This window comes from Drosophila mojavensis, unplaced genomic scaffold (genome assembly GCF_018153725.1).
Source record: "Drosophila mojavensis isolate 15081-1352.22 unplaced genomic scaffold, ASM1815372v1 contig_36, whole genome shotgun sequence".
Classification (NCBI taxonomy): domain Eukaryota; kingdom Metazoa; phylum Arthropoda; class Insecta; order Diptera; family Drosophilidae; genus Drosophila; species Drosophila mojavensis.
In genome coordinates, this window is record NW_025318858.1 from 9,044,244 (window position 1) to 9,065,601 (window position 21,358).

Here is a 21,358-nt window from a genome sequence, read left to right on the forward strand (position 1 = left end):
GCGATTTAGCCGTGGCGCTGTGAATGGCATGGTTCGAATGTCTGCGCTAAGAAGAAGCAGACCAAGAGTTTTGGTTTTGTTTTGTTTGTGGTCGCGTCATCATTGGGTCTAACAAGGTATTGATAATTTACGTGTTACCTGTGCAACGTTCGTATGGCAAAGCATCAAGAAACTGAGTCAATGCTCATTCATTAAAGTGTAATTCAATACTGCATTGCTGCGCACTCTGCTGCAGATGTGTGTATGCGTGTGTGTGTGCAAATTGTGCAATATAAATCCGAGTAGCTAGCAAACAACAACAACGATACATGCATGTGCAAAGAAATCTGCACGCTTGATCTACATACATATGTACAAACATACATTCATGTTTTGTTTGCGAATAATCAAATTACATTTAAAAACGAGTAATAACATATGCTCTTTGTTCAACAGGAATTGTGCTAAATTCTACGCCGTGACCTTCGCTGCGCCACATTCATTGCCAGTGTCAGTAGCGCATAAAAGAGAGAAAGAAAAAAAAAAAACAACAAGTCAAAGCAAGAAAATCAATGGAAGACTTAACCCCATTGACAAACCTTCAACAGGTATGTGGAAAATAGTTGGTATACCAACTACGATTAATTTCAGTTAATTTTCATTTATGTTTCTCCTTACAGTTTTAGTTGAACGTTATTTATATGTTTTCTTAACTGCCAGCGCAATCAACGCGCCAACTGCCCGCATATCCATTTACTACAGTATCTAGATAACTTATCTAGAATTTTTATTTGTAAGTGTTTTTCTTTTTATTTGAATCATATGTCGTCTAAGTTTCACAAATGAGCTTATTGTATTTTGAGCTACTTGGAAATGTGAGTGCCTGGAACGTGCCACAGTCTCAGTCTGTTTGTGGGTCTGGGTTAGGGTCTGGCTTTAGGTCTAGGTCTGGGTCTGGATCTGGTTCTAGGCCAACTAGTTTTTAATTGCTTATATAGGTATTATTTTTGGTTATCTTTAGGTTTGTATGCTATCTCTTACGCAGAAATGTGCTATTAATTCATAAAAATATTTTTATTTATAACGAAATATTTTATCAAATGATTAATTTTTAATGTTCAATAGCATAATTAAAAAAATCTATAACTACAGTAAACGTTCATATATTGAGATTTAATTCATATTTTTATTTTTTAATTTATGAATTCCTCTTAGATGTAAACGATCTTTTGATTCTTTAGCCCTAAGCAAATCATATCAGAACATGCATATTTGTTTATATTCTTTTGACACAGTTAGATAATTTAATAGCCAAGTCATAAAGAGCTTTATATATATTATAATGATTATACAAAGCATTTAGCAAAGCAAAGTCTACCAGGCGGGATAAGATAATCACATAGAACAGGTTTAAACAACTTCTTTTGTATGTCCATTATGTACTTTATATACATTTAGTATTTGTGGGCGTATCAATGGGCTGATATTTACTTAATTCGCACGCATCTCGACATGGCGAGATTTGACAGACTATATAGAATTTTTATATATGAAATAAATAAATAATGAATGCTTATCGCCTTGTGGCTTGTTTATCGCGCCTGAGCCCCCACGTTAGAACCAAAATCAAATGAGTCACTGGCCTGCTCGATTTGATATCGTTTTATGAATAATGCGCATATATGTTTTCATTATATGCGAATATATTCATATGTTTGTGTATATGCAATCAAGTCGAGCTTGCAACTGATCAAGTCCAAGTCCAAGGCTTATATTCATATCAGTCCATTATAGTTGCACTCTGAAAACTTTCCACTTCCACTTCCACTTCTCCTTCCATATCCCTTATCATGCACACATAATCCGCCCGTTGTCCGAGTTTCTATAGAAAAACTGAGTCAGCGGAAAATTTGCCAGACCGAAGAGCGGCATTTACAGTGTTTCTGTTTTCAGTGTGACTTCAGCTGGCGAGGCGAGCGCATCAACTACCCACATTCTCTCCCTGCCCTCACACACACACGCACCCACGAGCGCGCATTCACACGCACACACATCCATCAGCATTCATAGAGTTTTCTATTCTATTGTCGGCTCTCTTTCTCTGACCCAATTGATCTTCCAGCTTGCCGAGCCCGCCAAGCGCAAGCCGAAGATGTCCGAGCGACAGCCGCTGCTGCTGCAGCAAAGCGACAATTCCGATTATGAGGGCAATCGCAGCGGAAACGGTTTAATCCGACCGCCGGTACGCAGCTCACCGCCGGACAGTACGCTGGTCAATGTGCACAGCGAGGACAGCATCGCAGGTAAGTGTCCATTGTTTTCCCTATGCTCAAATGACATTTGCTAAAAGTTGGCACTTGAAATTGTATTTACAACAGTATAAGAGTTGAATCTTAAGAGGAAATAGGAGAGTTAAATTAAATTTTTAATTATAAACGTAAAGCTGGTATTTTATAATAATATAAAATAGTAATAATGGTTTAAAGAGTGAATTTATATTTCAAAATTTAAAGCCTGATGACATTAACTTTAAGTTAAAGTTTTATGAATAAATCAATTGTTAAGACCAGCTTTCGAAGGCAGCCGTTGAAGAATATATATATGACTATGGCAATTTTTTATTTTTATTTTTAAGCCCTTTTAGATACTGCATCATGATTGTTTGTTAAATCTATAATTAACGATTATAATAGATCTGTTGGTACAAGAGAGATTAGATTTTCTAGAACTTTAAATTAAAATGATTAAGTTTGTAAGGGTATTTTATATGATATTCTTAAATTTCCGAATTAAATTTTTACCTTGATTTTATATAAATATATATTTCCCAAATACGTAACCGAAAGCCGAAACACTTTTTGATTGTGGTAAATAAAGTATTCTAATAACTATTTGGGTTAAGTCTAGTATATTATTATATGTGTACATTCATGTGCCAATATTTGTAGACAACATGTTATATTTCGTAATCGATGACTTTGTTTGCTTTATATAAATACGATTTTTGATAAGAATCGTAATTAATGGGCATGGTTCAATTCTTTTTTAACGTCAAACGTTTTTCCCAGAGAGAGGGAGAGATATGATAAAGCTAGCGGAAGAGATATATATGTAATATAGATTAAAATATACTGATTATGATAGGAATGTTGGTTTAATTTCATATATTTTACATGCTTTTTGGTTTATGTAAACTGTAGAACACAGCGTGAAAAGTATTTAAATATGCATAAATATTTATTTATTTGTTAAGAGGTTGGAGGTCATATAAAATGAAGGTAAATCTACTGAGGCCCTCGGTTTAGATCAATGCTCTATACGTTAACAATATTAAAATATTCATAGAAAACCATTTAAGCAAATGTCTTTATTGGGGAAGAAAAATAAGATATTTAAGAAAACATATATAAATTAAATATTAATAAATAATTCATTTGTTAACACAGTACACGCTGCAGCCCCCGGTGATGATGATGATGAGCAGAGCAGCCAGACGGGCGAGGAGCAGCAGGGCAAGTCGCTCTACAATCCCACACACCATCGCGCGCTCGAACATCCCACATCCAACTTCGATACGTTGGTGCATCTGCTAAAAGGCAACATTGGCACGGGCATATTGGCCATGCCGGAGGCATTCAAGAACGCCGGCCTCTATGTGGGTCTCTTTGGCACCCTGATTATGGGCGCCATTTGCACGCATTGCATGCACATGCTGGTCAACTGCTCGCATGAGTTGTGCCGACGGCTGCAGCAGCCGTCTTTGGACTTTTCGGAGGTGGCTTTCTGCAGTTTCGACACGGGTCCATTGGGACTGCGACGCTACTCACATTTAGCGCGACGAGTTGTGACCACGTTTCTGTTCATCACACAGATTGGCTTCTGCTGTGTCTACTTTCTGTTCGTGGCGCTCAATATTAAGGATGTGATGGATCATTATTTTAAGCTGGATGTACGCATCTACCTGCTGTTGATGCTCTTGCCCATGGTGCTGTTGAATTTGGTGCGCAACCTGAAGTACCTGACCCCAGTCTCTCTGATTGCTGCCGTGTTGACGGTGGCCGGCTTAGCCATTAGCTTTTCGTATATGCTGCACGATTTGCCCGACACGCATACGGTTAAGCCGTACGCCACCTGGGCCACATTGCCGCTGTACTTTGGCACGGCGATCTATGCCTTCGAGGGCATTGGCGTGGTGCTGCCATTGGAGAATAATATGCGCACACCCGAAGACTTTGGCGGCACAACTGGAGTTCTCAACACGGGCATGGTCATTGTGGCCTGTCTGTACACCTCAGTTGGATTCTTTGGCTACTTGAAGTACGGTGAGAGTGTCAAGGGCAGCATTACGCTCAATTTGCCACAGGGTGATGTGTAAGTAGAGATATAGAATTGATCAAATATATGTATATATCAATGATGAAATGATGTTCTCTCCCCCGCCCAGTCTATCGCAACTGGTACGCATTTCCATGGCCGTGGCTATATTTCTGTCGTATACACTACAATTTTATGTGCCTGTCAATATGGTGGAGCCTTTTGTGCGCAGCAACTTTGATACGACGCGCGCTAAGGATTTGGCGGCAACGGTGCTACGCACAGTGTTGGTCACATTTACCTGTAAGTCAAGCTATAGTTTATTTATATATTCTTTTCAATTTGTGAATATTTTCATCTATCTATCTTTGTCTTTATCTATCCATCTATCCGCCTCTGTTTTTAATAATTATATTACGCATGCCCTACATATTTATTTAATAATATCGCACCCTCATTTGCTTTCATATCTGTATATACATATTTCATTTAAAAAAGAGGTTTAGAATTACGGCGGCGCAGTTGTGTATTAGATCACTATTTATTATATTAACGAGTTTATATATATATATATATATATATATATATATATATATATATATATATATATATATATATATTTTGGTATTCTGAAATGGGCTGGGTATCGATATATATTTATATATATTTTTTAAATTACCATTTTTTTTTTTATAAAGTACTTAAAATAAAATAAAACCACCCATTTGGAAATTAAATAATTATGTAGTATATTCTTTGCGTGAAATGCATAGTTTTTTACCGTACCAAATCTCTCTCCCATTCTATATATGTACATATTTCTAATTCCATTTTCTGTGTCCTTTTGTTCATTCATTGCTTTTCGAATTTTTAGTTATTTTCTGGTTTTGTTGTATTATGCAGGTATTTCTTATTCACTTTAGTAAATGCTCTTTTGTTGAATATTAAAAAATAAAATATCTCTCATTCCTGCGGATCATATCAATTTTCATATTAGCATTCATATTTCATATGCATACAGTAATTTATGTAATTTATTTAATATGCGAATTGTATATTTATTAATTAATTTATTTGGTTATTTATTCGCGCTCTGCTCTGTCTTCTTTCTCAAATTGTTTCCTTCATTATATTATATATATATTATTATTTCTCTTCAATGTTTCATTCACATTCTATTGTCTTCTACTGTCTAATTTTGGAGGTGTTCTCTATTCTAGTTATTTTGGCCGCCGTCATACCCAATCTGGGCTCGATTATCTCGCTCGTCGGCGCCGTCAGCAGCTCAGCGTTGGCGCTCATTGCGCCGCCTATTATTGAGATAATAACCTACTACAATGTGGGCTATGGCCGCTACAACTGGATGCTGTGGAAAGATTTTCTCATATTGATATTTGGTCTGTGCGGCTTTGTGTTTGGCACCTGGGCCAGCGTGGCTCAAATTTTAAATCCGAGCATAGACTAGATAGATACCCTCTCCAATAATTTTTATGATTGTGTGCGAATTTACGACAAATGCTTTACTGTAGTTTACTTTTTGTTTGACTATAACTCTACGATAAGTTTTCCCGTATACATATAGGTTTTTAGTTTGCGATTTTTGTCTGGGTTTTTGCTTTTTTGTTGCCCAGAAGACGTTGACGTCGCCAGGTGCTTTGATTCAGATTCGATTTTGAACTCTTTATTTAAGCCGATTTTATTTATTTAGTCTAGCATAATAATTAACGTTCAGTACCAGACAATAATTAGCATTTTCCCAAGGCCAAAAAACAATTGTGGTTGAATTTAGCAAATATTTTCCGTTTTGTTTTATGTCCAGCTTAGTTAAGTTTAAAGTTTGTTTTCGATGATCGCACAATGCCAAAAAAGTGATTTCGTATAGTATTTCTAAACAATGTTTTGTTTAATTTTAACTGTTTAGGGACTTTAGTTGAAGGTCATTCCGAATGCCAATGGCCGTTAATAAATCGTGTTTGAAGAAGTCGTTATAGATGTTGTGTGTGAGTTGCACATCATTCCCTGTACTATATGATATACTATACACAATATTTATGTAGCGATTCTATTATACATCACACAAATCTAGCTATAAATGCTGTGAAATGTGCCCAGCTTGTGAGAAACAATCTCAAATTATAGATATATATATATATTCTACTCATACTTCTGGATAATTGGCATTGACAAAGAGTTGGGCACATCTCACACTATAAATATATCCGTATATATAAATCTTCTATATATTTATTTTCATTCATAAATGCCAGAGAATTGGCTTTTCAATCTCTGTAATTTATGGATAGCTCATGTAATTACATTACAATTTTGAAACAATACCTAAAGACAATAATAAATGGCGTTTAAAGTTTGTAAAAATCCATATTAAAAAAAGAAAATAATAATTTGTTTACCTTTGTTTTATTTTCAACTGGACTGTGCTCTCTTTATTCAAAGTATCAAAACAAATAGATTTAATGGCATACGTGGAAGAAAATAAGATCTATTATCTTCGATTCCACGTCAGCATAATTAAGCTTAACGGACGGACCATGTCGTCATATAACTAATATAGAGTTGATATTTGCACAGAATATTGTGTAGTGTATTAAAATGGAGGAACTAAAATAAAAAGTATGAATGCATTTGGATTTACAAGTGAATTTGATAACAATCTGGAGATCTATTAAATAATAATAATATATACTTTTACCTATATTTAGTAACTTATGTGATTTTGAAAACTAACTTAAGACTTATTGATCATTTAAATATAATCACCTTCTGTTTGCCTCTCAGCCAGCACATATTCTGTTATAATTCCCAACTGTTTATTCGCCGAGCTTCGCATATAAAACGGGGGTTCAGCTGCGAGCTCATTTGTGTTGTTTGGAAGGAGAGCAAGTTAGCACTCCCCTAGACAAGGATGGAACACACAAACGAACGGCTAGGCACAAGACGATGCCGTTCACAAGTTTTTTTTTTTTTTTTATAATTTTTATATTTTTATTTTCTATATATATTAAATATATATATATTCCCGAGCAGTTGCCGCTGTTAGGTCGATCTTAATGTTTCGATGCATACAGGTCTCTCAATTTAAGAGCTTTGGAGTTGAAACTTTACATAGTCTCGTCTTATCACTTTAAGTAGTATATACGATGTGGAGGACAGGATCGGAGCACTATATCATATAGCTATCATGCGAGCTATTAATTAGAAATTCGTATTTTTCTTTGAAAAACTTTTCTGCCTTCAAAAATTTGTGTATATCAGTTCAGCAGAGCTTTCGTTGTCTTCTACCATAAGAATGATCGATCTAAAACTTGCTTTACGCAAAGGATTTCTGTTTTTATTTGCAATTAATGTTTCCAAAGTTGAAAGAACTTAGTTAGAATCTGAGCATACAGGATACCACTGCCATTGGCTCCAGGGAATGCATTCAGATGTGACTGGATCGTAGCCGAGCCCGATATCGCATTTGACAACGGTTGGGGTGTTTCCCTCGCAGACCCAGTAGCGTGTGGGATCCCAGTTGTTGCGATATCTGGTGGTGCTGGTGCCGGAGCAGTTGGGTAATCCATTGCCATTTGGATCGCAATCGGCGTAGATGGCCACCACGAACAGAGCCAGACAGAGTAGAATCAGAGCTAGCCAAATCGAGATTCGATATCTTCTATAGAAATATGTATAAATGTGCGATTTTTGGTCAACTTACCAGCTTTCATTTTTTGGTTATTGTCAGTGAAGCGAATGCCACCAAATGTGTTTAATCAGTTGACTTGGCGCAGCTTATATACCCACACGATGGCCCTGATATCTGTCCCGGTTGTATAATTATACTAGTTCTTTACTAATATAACTTATCTATTCGATGTTAGGTTCTCGTTTGTTGTATGACATCGAATGCCTGAATGATCGTAGTCGTGCATTGATAACTCCGGCGTGACATGGAAGCCTTCAAAATTAATCTTTTCGCGATTTTAAATCTATATGCACTATCTAGGCACTAATTTGATGATTAGTAAATCTGTTCTTGAGTTTGGCTAATCGCAATTCGTCTTATTTATGGGTGATGAAAGTATTAATAAATGTTATTTAAAGTGCTTGAGTAAACCATTTTCGAGTATGCATTGTAAATTCATAAAATAGTGAATACTTTTGCAATATATAGTATATTAAACCAAAAGCTTTTTTATTTTTTTTTTATTATTATTTAACATTTAATATTAATATTTAATTAATATTAAATATATTAATAATTCTCCAAATTCCTTATAAATCGCCTAGGTTGTAAGAATATAAAAGTTCCTCAAATAAATTATTTAAATATTATTTAAAAATATTATTATTATAATTATCATTGATTATAATAATAAAATTTTTATTGGTATTTTGTTTCATGGATTAAAAACGTATATGATCTATCCTTTAGCTAGATTCAAACTCAATAAAATATTAATTCAGCGGCTTTAATCGTTTTTTTCTTGATCCGAAACGAGTATTTTCACCAGTTTTTCTTTAATTTACCCAAGATACGTATAATATCAAATAGAAAGATGAAGTAGAAAATAGATATGTAGTTCAAGTAGATGTCTAAATTGTCAGTACAAAATATTTTACTTTGAATAATTAGAAAAAGAAATAAAAAAAATAAAACAAAAAATTTAGTTCGATTGTCAAGATAGGAGATATATCATTGCCCTCATCGCCATCGTCGCCATTGAGAAATGGACGAATTTCAAGATGTGGAAGAATCGTTGCGTTGGTATCGCAACATGTCCGAGGAACAGTTCCGGGCATGCGATGCACTGTTGAATGCACTGCGCGACGATATTGATGAGCATACAACGTACCGGGTGGAGGAGTGCCTCAAGGCGCTGGGCGTGTACCCGTATCCCAGCTCGAAGCAGCTGAAGCTCCTCGTAGACTTAAGTCGGGGCAGTGACTTGGCGTTTCTCTGGTTTCTGTGGGAGGCATACTACAAGGACCGGCGTCCCTCTGATTCTGCGAGGCAGACATACAGATGCAACGAGCAGCTCCTATTGACGGGCATCGCCCATCTGGACATGGCGATGACTAAGCGAGGCTTGGACAAGATCTTGCCATTGCCGGAGCACGGGAAAAAGTATCAGCAGCGTCTGCATCGCCTGCAGGAGAAGCTGGACCGGAAGGAGAGGAGGCAGACGGAGCAGCGGCTCAATGAGGGACTCAATGAGCCGGCCGATGATTCACCATACATGAAACCACAGGTGCGACCCAGGCGCTTCGTTCCCCTGGCCAAGGCATTCAATCCCAATGAGCGTAAGCAACCCTCGAGGCTCAACGATATACCCAACGAACGGAACCGTTGGTTTGCCGACTACGAAATATCGCCGATCAAGCGCGAGGTCAAGAAATGCCTATTGCAAGCAATCGATCAGATCTTTGGCAAGGAGCACAGATCAGTGGATAAATCGCTATGCAGTGTGCATCGCATGGTGCAACGCGATCTCGTCCGAAAGCAACATGAGCTGACCACAGATGCACTGCATCGTTGCCTGGAAATGGTGAGCGTGCAGAGCCGAGAGAAGCGCGTGCGCAGCGAACGCATCGTGCGTCAATTGGAGCGCGAGGTCATGCAAGCGGCCAAGAAATTGGAGATGCACCGCATGCAGCACCTGATGAAGGTGCAGAGGTCGATGCGCGAGGAGGCCTATGCGTGCAAGGGCCACTGCAAGATGTGTGTCCAGCTGGTCGCAATGCCGGAGATGATCAGCCCCACGGATGCCAAGGAGGGCGGCTGCATTTTGCCCTTGCTAATGACAGATCAATCGAACAGCACCGTATCGCACGGTCATCCGGCGCCCCATCCGAAGGATTTGAACAGCATACACGTCATGACACTGGGCAAGGAGCACGAGCACAAGACCATTCATCTGCTAAAGGACGATAGGTACAGCTGTCCGGGGCCACCGGCTAAGCCAGTGGTGAAGCCAGTGGTACAGCCAGAGGTATGCGAGAAGCCAGCGCCCAAAGTGGTCGAGGATGTTGCGCCGGAGGTGCCGTCGACGGGCTCGTCCAGTTCGCAGGGAGACGAGCATTGCTTCCGGCGCTACATGCCCAACGGCAGGCTGGCCTGGAACTTCTTTCGGATCTATGGACCAACGGCTCAACAATCCGCGGTGGATCTGAGGTACACCGATCCGCAGCCGATAATACGCAGCTATTGCGTGGCGGCGCTGCAGAAGGCCATGGAGGGCGAAGAGGAGAAGAAGGCGGCGAAGATCTATGGCAAGAAGCATATGGAGCGCATACTCTGGCAGCAGCAGCACGTCTCCAGCATGGCACTCGAAGCCGCCGTGAAGAGTGCCCGGCAAGCGTTTCGCGCTGGCCCCTCGAATGGTCTGGCAGATCCTGTGGAGACTCCTCCGCCTCCTCGTGAGTCATCGGAGCGCTTGCAAGTGACCAATATCGATCCGGAGAATCGGCAAAAGCTGTCGGAGCTGCTAAATAGCGCAATGGACATCCTCAGGAATGATTCACGCTATGTGCTCGTCACTCTGCCCAATGCCCACAAGATGCCGGAGCTGGTGGACTGGGTGGCTCGGCGCTACGGCAAGGTCTTCAGGCATGATACGATGCCCACGCTGACAACGAAGCAAGTGCTCGCCCTGCTGAAAATTAATCGGCCCCTTGCACAGTTCCCCGAACCCAAAGACGTTGAATTCCGCTGTACACCCGATGCCAACTGCGACGATAAGACGTTCTTATGCCGGTTCGAGCAAATGCGCAAAGAATATCACACTCGATTGAACGAGCGGGATCTGCAGGATTCACGTATCACTTGGCTCGCTTTGCGCAACTATGCCCCGAGGCCGATGATAAATCCGAAGACCTACTTCGCCTATATACCGTCCAGCCAGAGGGACTTCGCACGGCGCAATCTCTGGCTGTCGTTCCAGTTCCGTCCCCTCGACTCGTTGCGCAAGGGTCCCTTTCACAAATGAATTTATTTACTGCAGACACTGTACCCGTTGCAAAGTCGCATAAATTGCGGCTGGCTGGCGCATCCTCCCCCCGCCCACAATATTCGCGACATTGCAACGGGAACGGACTCTGTTTTAAAGTAATTTTCATTTCATTTCATTTCATTTAATTGCAATACAATTTGTTCTTTCTCTTTCTCTCGACAATATTTGTTGTTTTTATACCCGTATTTTTTTATATTCTCTATATGTTTTTTTTTTTTTTTTTATATATATCTATCATATATTTTTTTTATTTTATTTTTTTTTTTGTATATATTTTGTATATATTAAATTGAATATAATATAACAATTTTGTCTTTAATTTTTATATATACTTTTTTTTTCATTTTTATTTATTTATTTTTTGTATATCTATATATTATATTGTATTTTAATATATTGATTATATTTCCTCTATATGTGTGTGTTGCTTATATCGATATTTATTTATATTTATATTGTTTTTTGTTTTAATTTATATTATTTGGATTTTTTGAGAGAAGAAAGGCATACATCATAATAAGCTACCATTTTAAAGAGGGTGTTGGGTAGCTGTTCCGCAAATTGAACAGTTGAAAGTTATTTAGATGATGAGTCAACTGTTTTTAAACATATATCAAATATAAGAGAAATTCCTAATTAGAGGTATTTACAATTATTTTTTTATTTTTATTTTTTATGGCACTGAACCGGAAATATAACTATGCGTTGCTTATCTGACAGAATGTCTGTGAACTGATTGCTCGGGGTTAAAATTGATTGTAGCTTATGATCTGGCTCTCTCTCTGCATCGACTCATCTCTCTCTATCTTACTCTCTTTTTTCGACTGTCTCTATCTGTCCTAGTCTCTCTCTTTTTATCGTTATCTTACTCTCTTTCTAACTTACTTTCTCAATTTCCTATTATCTCTTTTTGTTTGACTCTCGCTCTCTCTCTCTCTATCTTACCCTTTACTTTTTGTCTGTATATGTCTACCAATATCCTACTTTCTCTCCCTCGTTTTACTCTATCTCTTTCACAAATTTAAACTGCTCTTTTCTCGCTCTCTCTCTATCTCTATCTCTCTATGGGAATATAAATATAATACCTGAGCAATTTCTATATCATAGTAAAATCTGATATAAATTGATATCTTGACTATTTGTGTAAATGTGTTAGTTATAGATAGAACACGCGGAATATTGTATATATGTATACAAATATAGCGTCAATCTATTTTTCGTGCGCGCGCGTCATCTTTCATAGGAATCTCACAAGAATCTCTGATAAAAGCTACTGGAATCGATTCATTTCCCCAACACTCTCACCTTGTATTCGCAGTTCAGATAAGGTGATTCGATGAAATGCCACCGAAATTCTCAATAAACTGATAATGGAGAGTTTCACACGTTTCTGATAAGAAACGTGAAGGCGTTAAGGTCAACTAATCGCGAAAAAAAAAAAAATTAATAAAAATTGAAAACAAGAAACAAATAAAAATATAAACAAAATATTTTCGCCTTTTGCCAATGTCAAGAAACTTGCGCAACAATTTCGGGCACGCCCACAAAACAACGCCGCCCACGTACTTAGTGCATGCAGCGAAGACAAACGGCGTTAATTTCTTAACTATGTGCAAGAGTAGAGTCTCAGCGAGGGTTGCCCAATGAGTTGCAATATCAGCAATAAAATAGTTTAATTAATTTATATTGTTTCTGATGTTATAGTCGAAATATAATCATTGCTCTATAAATACGTGTCATGTGTGTCGTTCACATCGATGTATTTGAAAATTAAATAAAACTTTAATTAAACTCGAACAATCGATGTTTGTGCTCAGCCCACAATCTAAAAACATTGCAAAAATAATTGTATTTATTATCAGGCAAGAGCAAAGTTTGCAATTTCTACAATATATGAATGGACGACTTAGTATGAGTGCTTACGACACGTCTTGACGTTGGTGCTTGCCAAGCAGATATCTAGAGAATCCAAAGAACAGCGAACTTTCGCTACTATTGTTTATCATTCAACATCATTTTGATATATGTCATTATGAATTTCATTGTTTTTAATAATCTTCATTCTTTTTTATCTTTTTCACCCCATTTAATTTTGTTTTCCTTTCTTTTACCAATTTCATTATTTCCTATAATAGTTTATTATAATCATAATATTAGTGTCTCAAAATGAAATTCAAATTACTCTTAAGATTTTTAAGTGATATATTTTTCAAGTTTCGTTTAATACTGCCTATCTTATCATAGTTGAATTATATCATTGACTATTGGAATATAGCTAGCCAGTCTAGCTACCTCCATTGGGCTATTCCACTATCGAGCTAGTCTTAGAGATTATTGACATAGTTCTTATGTTTTATAAAAATAAATAACATATTGTAAGAGGGATTTTCATAATAATCATTAGAATTTCTCTTTACTTAATAATTATCATTAGCACGATCACTGTAATTAGTATTATCACAATTTGTATAATTTATTGGTATGATTATCATTATTATCGTCAATAGGAATATTATTATAATATTCACGCTGGGCTCCTTCAGGGCTAGTTCCTATAATCTACCTGGTACTAGAAACTTACAATAGAAGCAGAAGAAAAGTCAAAAATTAGCAACTTGGTCTTCATTTATTTCAGCTCATTGTGAGGTCTAACTATATTTAAAATATAACTGTTTTTAAAATTCATAATATTATTATTATTTTTATTTACTCGTGCTATCTATAAAGTTTTAGACTAGCTTATCAAAGAAAAACCTGAATTTTTTCTTCTTTTTTAACTCAGTTCGTGAATAGTGTTTGCCAATGTCGAAGTTTTCAATGGAAATAAACTTGTACAGTGTTGCAAAATTGCTAAGGTCGTAAGCGAGGGTCGCCACATAACTTAAATTCATAAATATGTTAAATATATTAAGTTACTCCATAATGCGTGCGCGTTTTATTTATTTTGATAAGGTTTATTTTATTAACCAGTTGCTGGCAAATTGGCAACTACACGCGTCTTGGCCAAGTTAACAAGCAGATGTTGACTATCTGTGTGTATGTTGAAGAAATCAAAAGTGAAACCCCACTAACGTGAACAATTCAAAAAAAAAAAAAAAAAAAAAAAAAACAGATGAAGAAAAACAACGAAAAGGAAAAAAAAAAAATGTGTTGGCGAAAGAACTTCGCCTCGCTTGACGGCCCTAATTGTCTAATGGTTGCGCGACTGAGTTGAGGCCCAAAGCCTGCCAAGCGACACGCTCACAATTTTTGTCTCAAATTGCCAAAGCGCAATTTGTCGCCAAATGGCAAAATGAAATATACAACAACAAATATATTCCAGAAAGCCGTTTGGCAATTGTCTTCTTCGAGAAATGTTTTATAAAGTCCATTGACAGCGCTGGCAGCAGACTTAGTCGCAATGTTCGTCGGCAATTGGAAACTACTCGGTCTGTGCCTCTACTTGAGCCTGGAGCTGGGCTCTACGCAAAACGCCAGCCATGTCGTCTGGGAGCCAAGTGGGAATACGAGTAAACGAGAAGTGCCGAATCGTTTGGATTACGCTGGCACCAACATCGCCAAGAGCTACGATCCGCCGCCGGAATTCTACCGGGGACCGGGCAGTACCATCACCAGTCCGGCTTCCAGTTCCATCTCCGGCGCGGGCACGTCGGGCTTGGCTGGCGCCCAGCTGGGCAGCGTGGGTGAATCGCTGAGTGAGGCCTACAACAAGTGGAAACAGAGCGCCGGACAGCACGATCGCATCAGCGTGGGTATGTAGAAGAGCTGTGCACAGAGCAACAGAGAGTGCAACCACTCATTCACTCCAAACCACTCGAATAGGTCACTTTGGCGGCGGTGCAACGCAGACGGCGCACATACAAACACCACACGGACATGCCAGCTATGCCTACGAGGGGCATCCCTATGAGTACGCCGGCGTAGGTGCGGGCCATGGCAGCTACTATGGCGGGAGCAGCGCCGAGACGGGCATTCCCTTCGATGTCTATGGCTCACGGCCGGTGCATGGCAGCCATCATCACATCCACTATCCGGGGCCCAGTGCAGGCGGTGAATACGCGTACTTGGAGCCACACGAACTGGCCACTCACAAAGGGCATCCGGAGCTGTCGCAGAAAGCGCTGCTAGCCAAGAGTTTTCTCATTCCATTAGCCAGCGCTGCGGTCCTGGGCATAGCCGCTGCTTTGGTCAGTAATCCGCTGCTGCTGCAGCTGGGCACAGTTTCGGGCTTAAGCGGCGGATTCGTGCCGGCTGTGGGTAAACGCAAGAGGCGTGCGCTACGAAAGGCCTATGCAGCACATAAATAGCGGATTTTAAAATACATAAACGACTATAACTCGTCGAAATGCTCGCAAAAGCAACAACTAACAATAACAAAAACTATTTAATTTCCAATAACTCTTTTTCGTTTAAGTGCAGTGGGTTATTCATTTTTAAATTTGGCGGCTAAAGTGTCTTATACTCCAATACTCTTATACTTCATACCCGTGCGTTAAGTGTATAACATAAGTGTTATCGTTGCAACAGCGCGATGTTAATTAACATAGAACTGTTAGGTAGCAGCAAAAGCTGTTAGATTTAAATTTCATTTACATTTTCCTTGTGTCAATACGTAAATATTGCCTAAGAGAAACTAAAATAAAAACTTAAATATATATATTTCATGCGATTGAGTCTATCATATACGAGCTCTTTAAGTTAAGTAAAATAGGCATCACGCTTCTGGGCCACAACTCATTTAACGCTAAGACAAACTTCATATGACAAAAAAAAAAAAAAAATGCGAGAAAAGAAAATGCAACAAATGTAGTCGTTCGGGTAAAACGCGAATGGAAACCATAAGTACAATAATTGAAGAAAATGTCAGCCACACACGATGGCTACGTGACTTAATATTGCCTCATGACGTCCCATAATAACGGCCGCAACGTGTTGCTCTCTTTGCCAGCTGGTGGCTGGGCGCAACCGTCCCAGAGCTTTCTTTTACTTCTACTTCTCATTGACCATTTCATATCATCATTAAGTTTATATGACTTGGCTAACACTGACTCCAACTCCAACTAAAACTACAACTACAATGCCAGCTTACTTACTAAATATTTTCTTTTAATTGGTGGAATGTTGTCAGATGGATTTAATTGGGTTGAAGTTCACTTTGGAACTGTCAATGTCATATTCGCTCAAGCTTGAACTTGACTCAAGCACCGAAGATAGCGATCTTCAAATTAAACAAATGTGGAAATGAGCTTGAACTGTTTTTAAGAAAGATTAGTCAAAATGAAAATATGATGAAATAAACTAACTTTTAGTTCATTTCTATCTCAACCAAAAAGACATAAAAAGCTTTTACTCTCTATCAACCTCTATCTCTTATACATTATTTCTCAATATTTGTCTATCCGTACCTCGTGTCCTTTTATCGTCTCCTTTATATGTTTCTTTTGCTTTGCTTTTGCTCCTTTATATGTTTTTTTGGCTTGTTGTTCAGCGCGACGCTAATGATTTTAATAAATAACAAATGATGATCAAAAAATTAATATATATACAAATTTATATAGATAAATGTCTGTAATAAAAATCATTTAGTCTGGTTGGGATAAATGCAGCAATTTGTTCAGCTGGAAACTAATTTGCATCGCATTTCAATAATTCAGAGGCAATGCGTAACTGCCACGCCCCTATCACCCACACGCTACCTACTGCCTAGCTGACCGCAAAGTTAGCTCTAAATGTGATTTTAGACATTTATGTACCTAATTGAAAATGGGGGCACTACAGAAACACATTCATATATGTATATGTATGCATAAATATAAATATAGCACTAGCATAAATATATGGTAATTATTTAGCGAATTAAAATCTATAAATATTGCATTTAATTTGTATGCTAAAATAATAAACATTGGTTTCTGCGGTTCGTTTTGGCCAGTTACATTCGCTTGTTTGTCAGCTGGACCAAATGATTAAATTGCGGTTAGTTGGTCAAGTGGTCAAAAGGATTCGAAACTCTGTTGCCCAGCTCTCTCAGATGACACAATAATCACGCATTGTGTGAAGCTTATTCTCGATGAGGTTTTGCATTTGATATAATTATTAAACAAGTACGAACTGACGTGTGTGATTAAGTACAGTTGGCCAACAAATATTAATTAATTATTTTTAATTATTAAACAAAAAATGTATTCCATTATTAATTATCAATTATTAATTGATTAAAGATCGACTTCTTTTTAGCCAGTGTGCCCATATATATTGAATGGTTATAGTGGCTATCGATTAATACATTAATCGATATATTGTAACTGACATTCAATTTGAAATTCCTTCTCCTTTCAAGTTCTCCATTTGAACATGCTTTGCTCGTACACTTTTCCAGCTCAATTTCGTGTCAGCATATTGGCTGCCACGCCCATATCATTGGCCCGGCTACAAATCACATTGACACCCACAATTTGCACCAACCATGCCCACATAGTTGACCAAAGCGAGCAGAAGAAATAAAGAAGGGGAGGGGGAGGGGGGAAACAACAACTAAAACAAAAACAAATTACAACAGTTGTAAAGTGTCATTTTTCAAAGTGCACAGCAATACGGAGTGGGAGGAGCTGGGGGCGGGTGGCCAAAACGCAATGTAGAAATAATCATAATGGCCCTAGCGCATATTTGAGACGAAATCTTGCGTGGCAATGTTGCAAAAACAACAGCAAGAATAGAACGTCAAAAAAAAAGAGACGGCAAAAACAACAATATGAAAAATGTGAGCAAATTTCGCTGGCAGCGCAAAAGAAATGAGACAAAGCACAAAAAAAAAAAAAAAAAAAAACAACAACAAACCAAAGCTAAGCATAAAAAAAAAAACCAAACCAAATCCAATTTGTTAGGAATTTGTTCAATTTCAGTTTTGCTTTGTCCGGGTGATTCGTTGGGGTTGGTGGACTGTATTTGACCAAGCGCTCTCTCCACTTGCTGCCTGCTGCTCATCGCTCTGCACTCTCCGCTCCCCACTCGCCACTCTTCAGCCTAGCATCTGCATGCTTCACACGTGCCGCCATGCAAAACCATAAGCATAACGGCTCTACCGACCTCCACTAGACATTATGTAGCTACCACGACAAATCGCACACATTTAACACAAACACACACATACACACACTCACACTCATTCTCATACATATGCATACCTATGGGAAAAAAATGCATACTTAACATACTGACAAAAAAAGAGTAGCAGGAGAAACAGCTGCTCAAAATGGCCTCAACAATGTCGCAGCTTGTCGTCCATTCAATTCCATAGAGATGAGCGTGTCGTGTATTGAGCTTTATATAATATCAATATGCATTGCCTATTACATATTCCGATTTACTAATACTCATCTAAAAATACTCAAAATGGTGGCGTATAAGAGTAAAGGAGATGTTTCACATACCTAGTGATCAGCGAGGAAATTAAATATGGTGCATTGTCCCTCTCATCTTGGAAACATTCCTTACTGCCATCTCCTTAATTGCAGCTCTCTTTCTCTCTTTTTCTCTTCTACTCAATGTGCTGTCTTAGCTCGGTGCCGCATAAGAAACGAGCTGCAGTCTGCATTTAGCTATTGTGGCGATCGGTCGATTAGGTTGTGGAAGGCATAAGTATGGCAAACATGAAGCCAAAGTGTGGATCTTAGCATTTCATTATGCGTTCCACATCAGATTTTAGTGAAGGCAGAACAAAATTATGCTTATATGTACATTTTTATCCCTTAAGTCGAAATGAAATATGAAATATATGTTTGTCTACTATTCGTGACTCACGCCAACGTCTCTAACTTAGACTTATAATAGGCAACGAAAATTGTTGTTGGTTGTGCTTTTGGCTGCTACCCTAATGACATTTGCATGCCACTGCAGACATGTGCAGCAGCTCGATTTCAACTTTTGGCTATTCTCGGCTCTTCACTCATAAACAATGCAGCCCACTGTCCGGGTCCTAATGTCAAAAGTTGGTAACATGCTTTTCTTTTATTTTTTATTTTACTTTTTTCTGCATGCCTTTGGCTCAATTGGCAACATTATCGAATGTGTCGAGTATGCCAAACCGATAACATGAACTTTATGTTAAATGCAAGAGCCAAAAAACCCATTGTGCTGCATAATTTGTAGGGCTGACCATTTAACCATTTATAAGCATCGATTTACCTCACTGACAAGCATATAAATATTTCAAAATACAGTTGAAAGCACTCAATTGTTGGTATTCCGCACACATACACACACACGAGCGTATACTCCATGAATGTGTGTGTGTGTGTGTATGTTTGTGTGTGTGAAGGGGGCAGCTTTGTAAATCTGTCGGCGCTTGTGCGTCGAGAGTTTTAATTGAATTTTGAGTGGCGTATTTAGGGATTTGTTTATTTTTAATAGAAAGACCACACACAGTTAGAGAAAGAGAGAATGAGAGAAAGAGAGACAAAGAGAGTGGGAGCAGACAGAGACAGAAAGAGCATTGAATCGAATCGAATGATACAATTCCGATTGAAAGTTTTTCGTTTTCATCGCTTTGTTTTTTCCCTTTCCCTTTTTTTTTTCGTTCGTTGAACAATTGAAAGACTTTATTTTTGCAATATTATTTTTATTTTTGATTTTGTGCAATGAAATAAAAATGGAATGCATTTAGTTGTAATATGTATATCAAAAACACGAGTAGAACAAATTGAGCAAGTGAATAAAACGAGTTAGAGTAAGAGGAAAATAAATGAGAGCACTATAGTCGGGAGTGTTAGACTTGGGCACATCCTGGATTCTAGGTTGGATGCTCAAAGTCGGAAACATAAATATTCTGTGGATGCATTTAAGGAGGCAATTAATTAATTAATTTTAAATACCATGAATTGTTGAAAACTAATAGTCTATTGCTCGAAATCTTAACTTATATTTAACCTATTTCTATTCTAAAGTCTCTTATGTTTATACGATTTAAGACAAGAAGGACAACAATAATTTGTCTAAAACTATGCAGCATTAAATATTATAAAATATATTAACTCTACGGTTTTATAGTTTCAGAACATGCCAAACTATTTTGAGAACTTAAATCAAGCTTTTCAGTTTTCTTTGTTTTCCCATGCCGGTTGCAAATTTCCACACATAAATCCCAATGCGAGTCACAAACAAATAGCCGAATATTATTATCTCTTTTTTCTTTTATTTATTTTTTGTTTTTTGCTAGCCACACGCACACGCACACACCAAAATTGTGTTATAAAATGCAATTTGTTAACGCCATAAAAACTCAATACCCGCATGCTTTTTATTATTCTCGATGACCAATTTGAAAAGCAATATGCGACCACACCCACGCCCACGCACCACGCCCCCACTGCAAATGGGCAGAGGATGTGGGCGTTGGGGTCAACCAGCTACTCTGCTCAATTTACAGCTTGCTATTTTATATATATATATATATATATATATATATATATATATATATATATATATAAAATATATATTTTTTTCTTCTCTGGTTAACATTTGCGGCACATGTCACCGGACTGGAGTGTTCGAATCTTTCATCGAAAGCTTGTGAGTGTTTGTTTGAATGGTTTATTTTTGTTGCTTTCCGTTTTACGATTGTGTGTGTGAGTGCGAGTCCGTGTGTGTGAGTATATGAGTGTGAGTGCATTTGTTGTTCATTTCATTTAAATTACCCTGTGGCCGACCTCCTTGTCACAGCACATGGCGGGTGCAGCATATTGAAACATTTTGTGTATCCCTCACAATCGAATACTCATTGAGCAGGGACAAGACCGATTTTTTTTGTTTTTTGTTTTTTTATTTTTCGGTTTTTTGGGGTGGGGAATGGTCAACAACAATACAAAATACAATCAGAGGGTCATTTTTTGTTGGTGATAGCGGTTGGGGGTTGGTTTTTGTGGGTTTTTAATCAAGCTGTTTGGCCACCAAATTTTTCTGTTGATGTTTTGGTTTGCAGGTTGTCAATAAAACACAGCAAAGTAAAAATAAAAAGAAAGCAAAATTCATGAGAAACCAGGCCAGAAAACAACAGTCTC

General features: G+C 38.0%; 4 protein-coding genes and 1 non-coding gene across 6 annotated transcripts; 4 read left to right on the plus strand and 1 right to left on the minus strand.

Annotated features, from left to right (window-relative positions):
- The first annotated feature begins 21 nt into the window (after nucleotides 1-21).
- LOC6576399 (proton-coupled amino acid transporter-like protein CG1139) lies at nucleotides 22-6,695 on the plus strand. Of its 2 annotated transcripts, XM_015165154.3 has the most exons (7): nucleotides 23-116; nucleotides 436-587; nucleotides 660-772; nucleotides 2,102-2,282; nucleotides 3,426-4,350; nucleotides 4,424-4,596; nucleotides 5,514-6,695. In XM_015165154.3, the coding sequence occupies exons 4-7, from the start codon at nucleotides 2,132-2,134 to the stop codon at nucleotides 5,756-5,758; spliced, it is 1,494 nt and encodes a 497-aa protein (XP_015020640.1). In that variant the 5' UTR covers nucleotides 23-116; nucleotides 436-587; nucleotides 660-772; nucleotides 2,102-2,131; the 3' UTR covers nucleotides 5,759-6,695. The 2 variants fall into 2 exon arrangements, with proteins under 2 accessions (XP_015020642.1, XP_015020640.1); XM_015165156.3 differs by lacking the exon at nucleotides 660-772 and having other exon boundaries at nucleotides 22-116.
- A 477-nt stretch (nucleotides 6,696-7,172) lies between these two features.
- On the plus strand, nucleotides 7,173-7,270 carry LOC6576400. Its single transcript, XR_047543.1, has one exon. It is a non-coding gene; the product is annotated as a U6atac minor spliceosomal RNA (small nuclear RNA).
- A 346-nt stretch (nucleotides 7,271-7,616) lies between these two features.
- Nucleotides 7,617-8,118, minus strand: LOC6576401. Its single transcript, XM_002002355.4, has 2 exons — nucleotides 8,009-8,118; nucleotides 7,617-7,940 (listed from the first exon to the last, which is right to left on the minus strand). The coding sequence occupies exons 1-2, from the start codon at nucleotides 8,016-8,018 to the stop codon at nucleotides 7,678-7,680; spliced, it is 273 nt and encodes a 90-aa protein (XP_002002391.1). The 5' UTR covers nucleotides 8,019-8,118; the 3' UTR covers nucleotides 7,617-7,677.
- Nucleotides 8,119-8,845: 727 nt separating this feature from the next.
- On the plus strand, nucleotides 8,846-11,465 carry LOC6576402. The gene has a single exon (XM_002002356.4). The coding sequence runs from the start codon at nucleotides 9,021-9,023 to the stop codon at nucleotides 11,277-11,279; it is 2,259 nt and encodes a 752-aa protein (XP_002002392.1). The 5' UTR covers nucleotides 8,846-9,020; the 3' UTR covers nucleotides 11,280-11,465.
- A 2,748-nt stretch (nucleotides 11,466-14,213) lies between these two features.
- LOC6576403 lies at nucleotides 14,214-16,244 on the plus strand. The gene is made up of 2 exons (XM_002002357.3): nucleotides 14,214-15,055; nucleotides 15,126-16,244. The coding sequence occupies exons 1-2, from the start codon at nucleotides 14,704-14,706 to the stop codon at nucleotides 15,608-15,610; spliced, it is 837 nt and encodes a 278-aa protein (XP_002002393.1). The 5' UTR covers nucleotides 14,214-14,703; the 3' UTR covers nucleotides 15,611-16,244.
- Nucleotides 16,245-21,358: the final 5,114 nt, after the last annotated feature.